The sequence below is a fragment of the Amphiura filiformis genome, chromosome 17, assembly GCF_039555335.1.
Source record: "Amphiura filiformis chromosome 17, Afil_fr2py, whole genome shotgun sequence".
Lineage (NCBI taxonomy): Eukaryota > Metazoa > Echinodermata > Ophiuroidea > Amphilepidida > Amphiuridae > Amphiura > Amphiura filiformis.
In genome coordinates this window covers 45,573,475-45,587,217 of record NC_092644.1, presented here as the reverse complement: position 1 = coordinate 45,587,217, position 13,743 = coordinate 45,573,475, and the positions used below count along the sequence as shown (strand labels likewise).

The following is a 13,743-nucleotide window of genomic DNA, read 5'->3' as shown; positions in this document are numbered from 1 at the left end:
GATACATACTTTGAAAACTTTATTATATATATCTGTCTTTGAAAAGTGAAAACTTATTTTAAATCGTGATATCGTTAACACTATCTCTACTTTACAGGAATGCATTAACTGCAGGGCCCTTAATGGCGATTTTCACCCCGAAGTAACTCCACTCGTTCTAGCAGCTCAACATAACCACTACGACAACATAAGAACACTTCTTGAATATGGCGCTCGAATCAGAGATCCCCGAACCTTCAGTGAAGACGAAGAAGTACACACCTTAGAGAACTCAGTGGGCATGTTAAACCTATACAAAGCATTAGCCAGCCAAGCCTACATCTCGCTAACCGCCGAGGATCCATTCAGTGAGACATTTGAATTATGTGATAAGCTAAGAAAGCTTACAAAAACCAAATATGAATTTGGGGACCAATTTCAAGCACTAGCTGATCAGTGTGAGCAATTTGCAGCTGATCTTCTGGATCAAGTTCGTGATACCACAGAGCAGATATTTATCCTGAATCATGATCCTTATGGATGGAGTAATCCTAGTGAAGATATTCACGACGGACAACCAAATAGAGTGAAAGTTGCCATCCACTTTGAGCAAAGAAAGGTAAGAAGTGTATAAACATTGAATTATGATTATACAATTAAGTCAAATGATTTCACTCACTTGGTAATTAATATTTTTTAAAGCTTATGATAAGGATGATTCACTGAGCATTAGGCAAGATAATCGCACTTCAGTCTTCAGTCGGTACTCCAAAATAGCACCCTTGAAGACTAAACTAGGAAGAAATTTGCCGATGACATCTCAGCCGGTGCAGTGTCAACTCAAAGTGCTTGACCGTGGAGTTATTGCATTTAGCGCTCGAGCCGCAGCGAAGTAATTATCCATCATATACTTTGCGAGTGCATCAGTTATAGTTATAATAAAAAAGTTCCGACTGATTTTACTTGATCGCATCACATATAATTATTTACCTCCCATCGAAAAACTAATTTAAACTTAGAAGATACACTAGAGGGCGGCATGATTCAAATATACTACAACAAGCAATATCAATATTAATTATGTTGTTGTCAAAATTTACAACAGGTGTCAGTGGTAAATATACCAAAATGTCTCTGAACTAAACTATCATTACTCAAAATAATTGCTCAAGTATTTTTTAATAATCAAATTGACAATGGTGAGAGTAGGAATTACCTTGAAAAATGTCTCAAAAAATACAAGATGCCAGTTATATTCCGGTCTAAAACTATCAAACAATATTTTTAACATTAATAACATCACAAATTCGCAACAAACCCAAATTGTGGAAAAGTCACCCCCGGGTAGATTTTTGGCTTTTTCTCCATTTACGATCCTGCCCAAAAGTGTCTGCTTTTGACATGACACGTCACATTTATGTAATTTTTCCGGTCGAAATCAATTTTGGTGTGTGTATTGCGAATAATGATTTTGTTTTTTCTAATCTCACAAAGGCCACTCACATTTTAACCCTGACAAAATCACACTGTATCATCAAAATATACACTAAAATTATCGTTACAAAGTGCAACACATGAAAGCTAAGTTGAAGCTGTTGTAATCACGTCTGTGAAAAACTCAACCTTGTTAATTTCAATCATCAATAATTTTTCCATTCATGAAAACAATAATCATTTCATTTAATCTTATGTAATTGCTAATATCAAAATATTCCACTTATATGTATGAATCATTTACAATATTGCAAAAGACACCGCTATACAGTCGGACATTCAACTATATCTCTACAATTGTTTTAATAATCCCCATCGCTGTTCATATCATAAAACACATACCAATAAATAACATTTTAATTATTCTGCACTTTTCTTACAGTTCGTTGCCCACCCTCATTGCCAGCAGAGATTAATTGAGCGTTGGTATCATGGTCTTCCGGGATGGAGGGACCAAGGAGCATTCAAAAGTTCACTTCTGGTGTTTCTGATGGGATTCTCTTTCCCTTTATTCTCTCTATGCTACTTATTTGTTCCATACGGACGAGTAGCAAACTTTCTCAAGATTCCTTATGTCAAATTTATCTGTCACACTGCTTCACAACTTGCATTTCTATTACTTCTTCTCTACCATACCATGATTGAAAAAACAATATTACCACAAAATCAATCTGATACTGGTGGTGCGTACGAACGAGATGGCATCCCGTCAATTACTATGGTATTGATCATACTCTGGGTTGCAGGTAAGATGTTAACAATTCTTAAACTTTTGAAAAGTCTTCTTTTTGATGTGTTGACCTAAGATTTTTAGGGCGCCCTCTGATGTTGATACAATACAACATAATATCAAGTGTCTATGGCAAATCACATAAAATCTTTTCCCTGCTTGAACTTAACCACCTTAGTAGTCTTAATTTAATGGTATTGTATTGCTTTTAGCAGCTATAAGCAAGTTTGAAAACATTTCTGGTATTATTTGTTTTGAAACCAAAGTTAATGCAAAAAAAAATCAACTGCCTCCATGATGTAGATATACTACAGGGTCACTTGCCTTGCAGTTTTTGTTTTGTTTTGTTTTGTGGCGATCCTGACTTTTAGACCACCCGAGCTATATAAGGTACAAATTGCAAATTTATCATATTAAACTTTCGCAACAAGGCTAAACATGTTTTCAACTGTACAAACATACCTTTTATTCCATCAAACAAGCTTTATTTTGTTCCAAAATTCACGTTTTTATAGCTATTTTTGACGTAAAAGAGCTGGTTACAAAACCGGTGATGCCAGTTCCGAAGTTTTCGCGTAGCACAAGCGCTTGATGTACGCTCATTTTGACGGTAATTTACGCTCGCGTATCATGCATTTTCAAGCGCGTTTGACATCGTTTTACTGCATGACGCAATTCTGCATTTATTCAAGATGGCGAATTTCTCGAAAAGCGTGATGTATTTTACCCCGTAATTTCCCTCATTACTCAAAACCCTGCCCTTTTTTCACAATATTTTAGCTTCTTATCATCGGAAACATAGATTAGTAATATTAGGTAGGTCACTGTATTTTTAAAGATTGTTTAGATGGTTTTTACAATGAAAAAATTGATGTTAAAGCTTCTTTTCAAAAATTGGTTTTAGCTTGTTGGATATTGTTGCTTAATAGTTTAAAGCTTGACTCCTTAGATGAAACTTTTAGTTTAAGCTTGTTGGAATATTAAACCTTGATGAAATAGTAATATTTGAGCCCTATATAGCGAGGGTGGTCTAAAAGTCAGGATCGCCTGTTTTGTTTTATCTCAGACTAAGGGCGTGCCCAATTTAAATTCATATAAACTCATCTGTGGAAGCCCAAGCTCACCTCTATCTCTTAATTAATAATAATATCATTTATATTAAAAGGGCATTTCGTGATCCACAGCATCATCCCCCACTTTTCTCAAAAAAAAGTTGAGATTTTTATATCACTGGAAACCTCTGGCTACATAATGTTTATGTACAAAAAATTTCTTGCAGCTTAATTCGTTTAGCAAAGATATCGTGAAATGTGAATTTCGTTCTGGTATACCAGAACGAAATTACAACACATTGTCTATGGAGAAGTGTAATACACATAATCATGCATAACTCGCAAACGCAAAATCGGAATCAACTGAAATTTTGGCAATAAGCTTTTTTCGTGAATATCTACTGAAAAATGTTATAAAAAGAGGATGCCAGGATCACGAAATACTCCTTTAATGTGTTGCTTTTATCTTTGTCGTTTGTCTTTGGGGTGGTGGTTTGGGTAGTGTGCGTTTTAGGGGTTTAAGTTGGATGTTTTTTGTGGGTGACAGAAACGTGTAGGTGATGGTTGGGGTGCATTAGGGTGTGTTTTGAAGTGGAAATCGTTCATAAATGATGTTCAAAGGCGCGGTAAAAAGGCCTATTTTTAACGCTCGAGCGTACATTAATTAGAAATATAAATAGTAGTCCATTTCATGTAAATATTATACCTTTCTTCAGATTGGTAATTATGTGATATGTACTTTCAGCAGAAGCAATAAAATGAACGCCACTATTACATTTATCTAATAAGCTCTACTTTTTTATTGCATTGGACTCTCCTCCCGGAGATTCGTAGTGGATATTAGGATGTGTTGCTGATCCAGGGTGTATTTTCAGCCATTTAGTTTATACTCAGCTGCATTTTCAGTCATTTTAGTTTATTAATGGCCCTCAATTTCATTAAAAATTGGTTTAAAAAGGGTGTGGTTTTTTTTTCACAATTTTCACGAAGCAAATTTGTATAATTTCGGGTATGTTTTTACGTCAAATTTGGTTTAAAGTCCCAGCCGTACATCCCCACCCAAACCAAAGTTCTCAAAGTTGAAGTCCACAAAAAAAGATGGCTCTTACTGTGCATTGCCTCCGCCTTCCTAAACTAAAAATAATGTAATATCTGCATTGTAAATTACCGACAGATACTGGTATTTGATTTACTTATTCATTTCATACTTGTACTTTGAAAACAGACTGATAAATAAATCTACCGAGTCAAAGGACATGGTCGATTTTGTTATGTATTAGAAGATACTGCATTTATATTGTCAAGGTCTGATTTAAATCCACACCCTGTCATTCTGATCACTTACAGCGTGTTAAACAGTAATAACCGTGCCATAGTGGTTTGCTATTTTGGCGCCTGTTTAATAGGAACGACACTTCGCCTAATGCCCCAGCTGTGGTTACGTTAAAATGGGGAAATATTTGGGCGTTATCGCTTGCCCTCACATAGATATATAGACTTAGCCATTAGCAGAGGTTAATTTAGATATATACGGGAAGTGTTATGAATAATATATTATCCTATTGAACTGACTGACACATTTTAAGCCATAAATATGGAATAAAACCGGGAAGCAAAAATGAATTGACTTGTGCGTAGCAGACCGCGCCCACATGATTACATTTCTGAATGATGTATTAAAATACAATATCTATTCAATATAACGATATTGTCAAAAAACAGTAAGGGGAGCATAAGATCTAACCCAATGCTAATTAAAGTGCAGACATCATAATTCATTTTTATAATGAAGTAAGCTACCTTTTTCCCGCCCTTTCTGTATACAAACACTTCCAATTGTTATCGGAGGTCCCGGGCCCGGGTCCCGGGTTTAATTCCGCCCAATGATTAGTGCTCTTTGAAACCCTATTCATTAGGAAACGAATTTGGAGAAAACCTTCTGTTAATAAAATACTATGCTGAGCCACCAGCCTGGGTGACTCACGCTCGAGTAATTTCAGATGATTGAGCTCAGGAGGGAAGGTCTTGATGCTCAGCGAGTGTTTGTAATTATCAGAAGGTTTTCTCCAAATTCATTCTCTAATGTTTCCATTATGTCTTGATCTAACCCATGAAGACAACCAGTCTACTATTGACTGGACTGATTTGTCTTCATTTGGGTTAAGTAAAGACGTGATGGAAGTACAAGAGTTTGACAGATCAATAAGTGGGTGCAATTTAGATTTGGTTGAAACCAGGATATCCGATTGGAGTTGGATGTGTTTATATTGACCGTCTACGTAGAAAGGTTGGGGATGAAATCAAAACTCGACCACCGGTACAATAGAAACAGGCCCCAACCGGGGAGGTAACCGCCCGAAACCGGCGGTCGACCACCGGTCGAGTTCTGATCTTTTTGCGAATTAGTGGAAGTATTATTATAATAATCTGACTAGTTACTTACAATCTGAGTGTCAGGTGATCTTAGTGTAACATCAATAATGCCACTTATAATGAATATTCGGGCTAAATAATGTAGCATCGTCGGAAAACCCCTTTCCCTGTGCCTCAAGGAAGAACAAATTATTAATTGTGTTTTCAACTGATTGAGTGTCCCAGGCTAAAGAAGAAATCAAACAAACAAACAAGCAAACAAACAAACAAACACAAACGTGTCCACGAGTCTTTCTTACAATTATATGTCCCTGTCATTGTATGTTGGACTAACAATTTATAATCCATAAAGCTGCAGAAGTTATTCATTAGTATAACACCAGCTCTGTCACCTTCGGAGCCTTATTTCACCCTTTTTATGATGAGAACTCCATTGTAGTTTCCTCCTGTGAAGGTGGCTTGGGAATAGTTCCTTGAACTGTGTTTCTTCTCCTTGTTTACATACAAACAAACAAGATAGGCCAAACCAATCAACATGCTCGCAGAATAATTTTCATATTATGTGGTGTCAGTTTTATAGAATACGTTTGTCTCTCCTAATTTAAATAATGTAATGCACAAATTATCTCTACAGATCACATTTTCTCCGATTAACGTATATCTATGTTTATGTTATTTTCTTTACTTCAGGAATGACGTGGTCTAAAGTCAAAGAGCTGTGGTATAACGGGTCTCGTTTCTTCGGCAATCTATGGAATTACTTTGATTTCTTCACGTTGCTTCTATATTGGGGTGTCATAGTTTTGCAATTCATGGTTACCCTTAATGTAAGTAACATAATATATTCATGGATATTTTCAAAACGTTTTTAGTGTCTACATGTGTGCTCCTTACATACCTGATCTTAAAAATTGGTGTTTAAGGCTATTTGAAGAAGTCCTCAGATATGTGAAACACACAATGCTCTCTTTAAGTACTGTCTTTTAAGATAAGGACGGATTCCACATACAGATGTTACATTTTGTATAGAGAACCGACCAACAGACGGCCAGACTGAGAAATTGTTTTTGACTTTAAAATTAAAACCGGTTCAAATCTAAAATCCCAGATAAGAACTAAACATTAAGCCGTAAGCATTTAGTCCACAAAGACAAACAACATGCATTATTACATGTAACACTGTGTATACTTTCAGTCATCTGGGATTTGATCAATTAGTAGATAATTAAATCTGGTCAACCAGAAAAACTCACTTTTTGGTCAGATGGAATCGCCGACGTTTCGGCCAAAACCTTTGGCCTTCAGCTGGGTGGATGATTTAGGGTCATCCGAGGTCAATCGATGAGGAAGTTGCTTGATGACCCGATCCCAACCATGTGACAGATTACCTCTAAGCAACTTCCTCATCGATTGACCTCGGATGACCCTAAATCATCCACCCAGCTGAAGGCCAAAGGTATTGGCCGAAACGTCGGTGATTCCATCTGACCAAAAAGTGAGTTTTTCGGGTTGACCAGATTTAGTTATCTACTAATTATTACATGTAGTTTAAAACTAGAATAGCAATTGGGTACAGGGTCTTAATGTTGGGCGTAACTTTAGAATCTGATACGTATCCTGGGGGAAAACCTAGCTGGATGTTGATTGTAAGGAACATTTCCATAGTAATATCAAGAATTCAAAATATATTGAATAATTAACGTTTCATTTACATTCTATTTAATTATATTAACAAATACTTTTCAGGCTACTCAAAATCCACGAAACTCTGTGACTTCTCCAATTACAAATTCGACCACAGCACCTGCCGTTACTGTTGAAGTTCCCGTTGTAGAAGAGGAAGCAACAGTCACAATGGACGTCAGAGAATATGTAGACATTGTTTTCCACGACATTGAACTTCTATTACAAAAGCTTCTCATTGGCCAAGACAATATTATGCTGACACTTCCTGAACAAATCAAAACAGGATTGAATCCAAAAGCTACATCGTTAGCAGCGGAGAAATTCCCAGATGACGATAACTACAAGAGATATTTATGGGAAGCATATGATCCCGTACTGGTGGCTGATGCATTGTTTTCAGTAGCGAAAGTTTCCAGCTTTCTGCGAATGATTTCATTAACTGTAGTGAACAAGGATGTCGGACCTATGCAGATTTCATTGGGTGGTATGATCACAGATATCAGCAAATTCTTGTTTATATTCTGCTTTGTGTGGTTTGCCTTTTCCCTTGGTATGAATCAGCTATACTGGTATTATTCTAGTATTATACCTGGACAACCATTCAAATCGTAAGTTGGAGTATAAGATAAATATCGCCTAAATGTACCCTAAAGGATTTTAGATACAATCATTGATTTTATATAGTCTTACTAATGCATTATTTCTTATAATCGGTTGTAAAAACCATGATAAATTGGATGATACATTGGGTTGTTTCAAGTCTTTGATTTACAAATTCTAACTCGCAGACGACGAAACGTCGGGCCGTTCCACAACGTTTTCATAATCCGTTGTAATTCCATTCATGGTATGCCACTAATACATTTCTAGTAACAAAGCTTTTGCAGTAATAGCTGTCAATCATTTGCTCACCATGCTTACCACCTTTCACGCGTATACTATAATTGTTTTGATAGTAGGCATATCCGATTAAAATGTGCTTCCTGGCCAGTCCAGGAATTTTTTTATTGAATGCATATCTTCCACAGAATTACAAAGAGTATTATTGCCTTGATGTTTTTGCTTTCGTTTTGTTCAAAACCACTCGCACAAGATGTTGCATGTTTTATATCAGACTTTTCATACAGCTCCGTGTCATTATTTGGAGTTGGTACTTTACAATTTACTGACAATATTAAAAAATCCACATAAAAAAGGACAATATTGAGATCTCGTCTCGTCAAAATTGTTTGTAAATCTGAACAGGCGGTTGATCAGGTCTTATGTAAACTGGCAAGAACATTTAATGGCTCTACAAATTACAATAACCAAAATGAAAACTAAGTCAATCACTTGAACCAGTCCACCATGCTCACTGAAATCCCCAAATATTGTCTCTTCCATCATAATAATTTGGAATATATTGAAAACACATTGAAATCTTTCGAGGACCAGATAATTCAAGCATTTCATTCTAGTTTCTCTGCTTTTAAAAAGTCGAACATTATGTTCTCAGTTTAGTATTTGTTAGCAAAAGGTGTGTTTTTGTATTATACGCTATAAAGTCCTACCACTTTACGCGATGAGCTCCATGTTTATGTTTGATATCTTTGTTTGATCTTGTGTCTTTTGATGTGCGCTATAATTTAGGAGTGATGAGTAAATTATGTAAAATGAATAGCTTAACCCAAGCTGTACACATTTTGAATAAAAAATTTGAACGAGGCATATTTCAATTCGTAAACATAATCAATTGCATATTAATGGTTTCCAGTGTTACCAAAATTATATTTGATGAGGAAAAAGCAGAGTTTCCCACCAGACACATGCTCTTGCACTACAACCCAACATCGGTGTCACATGATAATATTAACATAGGATGCTTTGGTGGACAGCATCCAATGTTTGTAATTGTATGTTCCTTGATAATACAGAAAGATTCTCTTCATTCTCTCCCATGATTGTAAAGATGGAATGCTATAAAACATGTTTATCGGTTTGCTCTACTGGATTAACTGACACTACCATATTTTCCCATTACGAATGTTACAATAAGCTTGTTGTAAATTTATTTTTAATTTCAGAATTGTATCTACCATGGCTACGTTGTTTTGGTCGTTATTTGGTTTATTCGACACGCAAATAGTGAACCTTAACGACATAAAGCACACATTCACTCAGAGTGTTGGAAACGTCATGTTTGCCATATATCACATCATTGCCATCGTGGTATTACTTAATGTACTTATTGCTATGATGAGCAACACCTACACACGAGTTGAGGTAAATATTTGCGACGTTTATGTACGAAGCAGAGTGGATGCAATGTGTGATAAATGCCTGCCCATATGCAACCATTGTGAGCATGCGAGTCTATTCGATCGCTACCTCGTAACGTCATCCGCACAATGCATCCACTCCACTCTTACATTAAGGTCGTATTATGTATTATAGGTCACACATCGTCAGGAATGTAAGACTAGTGACATTTTGGCGAAATTAAGTTTTTATCTTTTACTAAAGTAGGTTAATGCGAACGTTTAAAGGTCAATAGAAGTAAAGGTCTTAATTAATTACGGAGTGACATTAAGATAATCATGAAAGTCTAAAAATATGTCGTAATTACAAGTTCTTGTGGGCGAAAACAAATCAAAGAGTGAAATTAAAGGCCAAACGGTCTTTACACCAGCACTTGAACTCGTTTAATGGGTCACCTGGGAAACTCGGGACTATTGTAAGTATGACATGTTGCCTGACTTCCTTTGTGTCAAACCTACTAAGATCTCCCCCGACAATTCGTGTACAGAGCTCGGGAAAAGCAAGTGAACAAGATTATTTTTGCTTTCTGGATAAGATTAAATAGATCAACTTTGGACTATTTGATAAATCACAATCCCTGCACATTTGCTATTGTTAAGTATTAAAATAACAACAGATTCTGAAAATGCTCAAACATTTAAACCAACTTTCTAGTATTGTACATAGAATATGATAATAATGTTTTATACGCTAAGTTTAAAGCAAATAGATATTTCCTGCATTGATTTTAGTGGGTTCTTCCAGCCCAGTCTCTCGAATAAAGTGCTAATGTTGAGCACTGTACAACAGTCTTCAAGTGCAAATATTGAGCACATTAGTGCAGTGATAGCGCCATCTGTTGTTATTCAGTATATATAATGTTACGCAAGGTTTTTAAAATTAAAAATAAATTGTTAAGGTCACGCAGGGATTTGTATATTAAAAAGAACTTCGGAGCTTAAAACTATAAAGGCCGCAAACCCGCTAAACGAATTCGATGAGATTATCAAATATCACTTGTAGATCTCGTCATGCTTGTTGAAAATATTTGCGCACTTCTTCTTTACTAAAGCCTCTGTCTGCAACATTGTGGTATGCGATTCACAATTATTGTATCTTGACTGATAAGTAGCTAAATGGATAATGAAAAAATGCATTAAATATAGAAAAATTAGAACGAAATGTGATTGATGTATTAAAGTATAATTAACACAAACTATATACAAGATATAAGTATGGACCCACGCGTGTGTCCCTTACGGACCAACCTAAGTAACCAAAAATTATACAAACAAATTTGAAAATTTATGCCAAATCTGGGCATGTCACAAGATCATAAAAAGGGATAAAATAAATTAACAGAATTGATCTGTTTATGATAGCTGGCTTTATGATATCATTACTCTTGTATTTAACATTTGTAGATGGATGCAGACATGGAATGGAAGTTCTCACGGTCTAAGCTATGGATGAGTTACTTCGATGAACTTGGAACAGTACCTCCACCATTCAATATAATTCCAAGTCCTAAATCAATATTTAGGTTTATGAAATGGGTATTGTATTGCTGTTGCAGAGAAGACATTGGCAAGAAGTATAAGGTAATTTTTGTCTTTTGTTTAGGCTACATAAGATCTAGTAAACCACATTGTCAAAAAGAAACAAGGGAGATATTAAATCGAACCCACTGCTTTTTAAAAGATATCATACTTCATTTAAGTAAGCTACCCTTTCTTCCACCCTTTCTGCATAGACGGTCAATACATACACGTTCAATTGCAATCGGAGGTCCCGGGTTCAACCATCTATAAATTCCACCCACTGATTGCTCTTTCAAACCCTTATACTTCCATCACGTCTTTATACTTAAAGACCCATTCAGTGATCCCAGCGCAAGAGTAAAAAATAAATAAAATTGTTTATAAATTGCTTAAAAGTGAAGGATAAGTCATTCCAATTGTCATTTGGTATTTTTGAAATGACAAATTTGGTAAAAAACTAAGAAACCAGCAGTACTGACGAAGTTGAAGCCCCATTCAAATACATGTAGCTAATTTAGATACTGTCAGTATCTAAATTACAGATTTGTGTAAAATATCTTATTTTGTCTTAAATACACGGCTTTCGGCTGAACCACTCGCAGGCTATGTTAGCACATCTATGACAATGACAAAGGTACCAATATCTGAATTTTGATGATTTTTACGATCGTCCGGATGAGCAAATCACTGAATGGGCCTTTAACCCATGAAGACAAATCAGTCCACTTCTGTTCACATTTTTTTTATATTAATCGAACGTTAAGCGAATGAAGCGATTCCATGGTGTGATCAAGTTTTATTGTCACGAACCCTCACAGAAATATCCTGCGCCTCCTCGAGCCACTTCCGGTTCTGGTCGTCCTTGATACAAGGAATACCCGGCCACTGGTGTTAAGAAACACCAGATCCCACCGCTGCCACCATTTATGTCACGAACCACTCACAGAAATATCCTGGGCCTCCTCGAGCAACTTCCGGTCCTGCCGGGACTCGAACCCACGACCCTGGGATTAAGAGGTGAGCGCGCTAGCGTATAGACCAAAAGAGGACTTCCCCATCAGGTCTATAACACTAACGCACTTATACTTCCGTGACACTATTTACACCAAGACAATTTTGCTTCACTTAAAACATAGAAGTATGAATTTGTTACTTCTGTATATATTACTTCTGTATATGCAATTGAACGCATCCAAAAACGAGCGTGTAGAATTATTTTAGGTCTGACCAGACAGTCATCTTATGAGGAGGCGCTCCAAACTTGCGCACTTGAGAGACTCGCACAAAGAAGAGAAAAAATTTGTCTTGAATTTGCTCAAAAACTCATGGAATCCGATTCTTTTCGTGAATGGCTCCCTGAAGAAAGGGTGAAAATACATGGCCGTGAGCTTAGAAATGGACACAAACTTACTCTTCCTAGGTGGCGCACAAATAGATACCGTGACAGCCCTTTTTCTTACATGGTCAACCTGTTAAATAATGCTTAATAATTATATGCTATGGTATATGTCATTTGAACAATGTAATTTTAACTTATGTGCAATATTGCTCTTGTGTTTATTTATGCTTTAGATTGTATTACCAGCTCATTGGTTATGTTTTTGTCCGGGGACTAGGCCCCCTCTTTGCAAACTTTTCCTGGGGTCTTTTGTCCTCTCTTTTATAAGAGGACTTTTCCACCTTGGGATTTGGTTGCGGAGAGGGAGTTTGGCCCATTCGGTCTAATGTGTGTTATAATTTTGTTCTTTAATATCATATTTATTGCATGTTGTATATTGTATATTTTTATAAGTGAGCTTCACAGCAATTCAGCTTTTAGCTGCGAGTGTGTTTGAATAAACCATGAATAATAATAATAATTATAGAGATTGCCATCATTTGCTGTTTGTTCTTATTTTTCTGTCAAATATAATATTTTTGCTTTCTCTTTCTCCATTTAGGAAAGAATAAAAAGCATCATTGATGAACGGCAAGTAAAATCAAGGGTAAGTAGTCTGATGAAAGCAATAACGCGATAATTATGTGGCTCAATATTAGCCTATATTGCAAGTTACTTTACGAGGCCGAAGGGCGATTTACTCGACCCCAGATAGTAATCGCCATAGATATTGCGTGTTTTATATATACGCCGATAGACAGATTGATAGACAGCGGTGGCTGAACATTACAAGATCAACAAAACTAAATCTTATAGATTTAGCTCTTGGAATTACTTAGACTTTGAACTGATCAGTCCTGATGTCTGTGCGAATGCGATTATTATTAGAAAATTAGAAAATTAATTAAATAACCAGTCAAGATTAATAGGAAAATTTTCACGGGAAAATTTTCTGGACACGTGACACCCATGGGCGCAGACATATTAGCATTATGGAATGTGACCCCGAGCACAGCGGGTGGTCTTCCAATGTATTTGAATAGGAAGAATTTCTCCTTGGATACAAAATAAGTCACTTGTCGGAAGTTAATAATGTTATAACAAGAGTTTCCGTAGATAAATATTTTTTTCCGTAGGTAAATATTTTTGAAATTACGTTTTGATGATATTGTGAAGAAATTAAGATTGCATAATTTTTAATAATTTTGCAATGCACAAATTTCTATCGAAACT

General features: G+C 36.0%; 1 protein-coding gene across 4 annotated transcripts in view; it reads left to right on the top strand.

The window, feature by feature from the left end:
- The window catches only part of LOC140137873 (short transient receptor potential channel 4-like), a 186,653-nt gene that overhangs the window by 166,948 nt on the left and 5,962 nt on the right, over positions 1-13,743 (top strand). For all 4 annotated transcript variants that reach the window (XM_072159675.1, XM_072159676.1, XM_072159673.1 and 1 more), the window contains 7 exons: positions 98-598; positions 1,856-2,219; positions 6,319-6,455; positions 7,375-7,922; positions 9,378-9,576; positions 11,016-11,192; positions 13,073-13,117. In XM_072159675.1, coding sequence (XP_072015776.1) covers positions 98-598; positions 1,856-2,219; positions 6,319-6,455; positions 7,375-7,922; positions 9,378-9,576; positions 11,016-11,192; positions 13,073-13,117 — 1,971 coding nt within the window. The remainder of the gene's footprint in view (positions 1-97; positions 599-1,855; positions 2,220-6,318; positions 6,456-7,374; positions 7,923-9,377; positions 9,577-11,015; positions 11,193-13,072; positions 13,118-13,743) is intronic.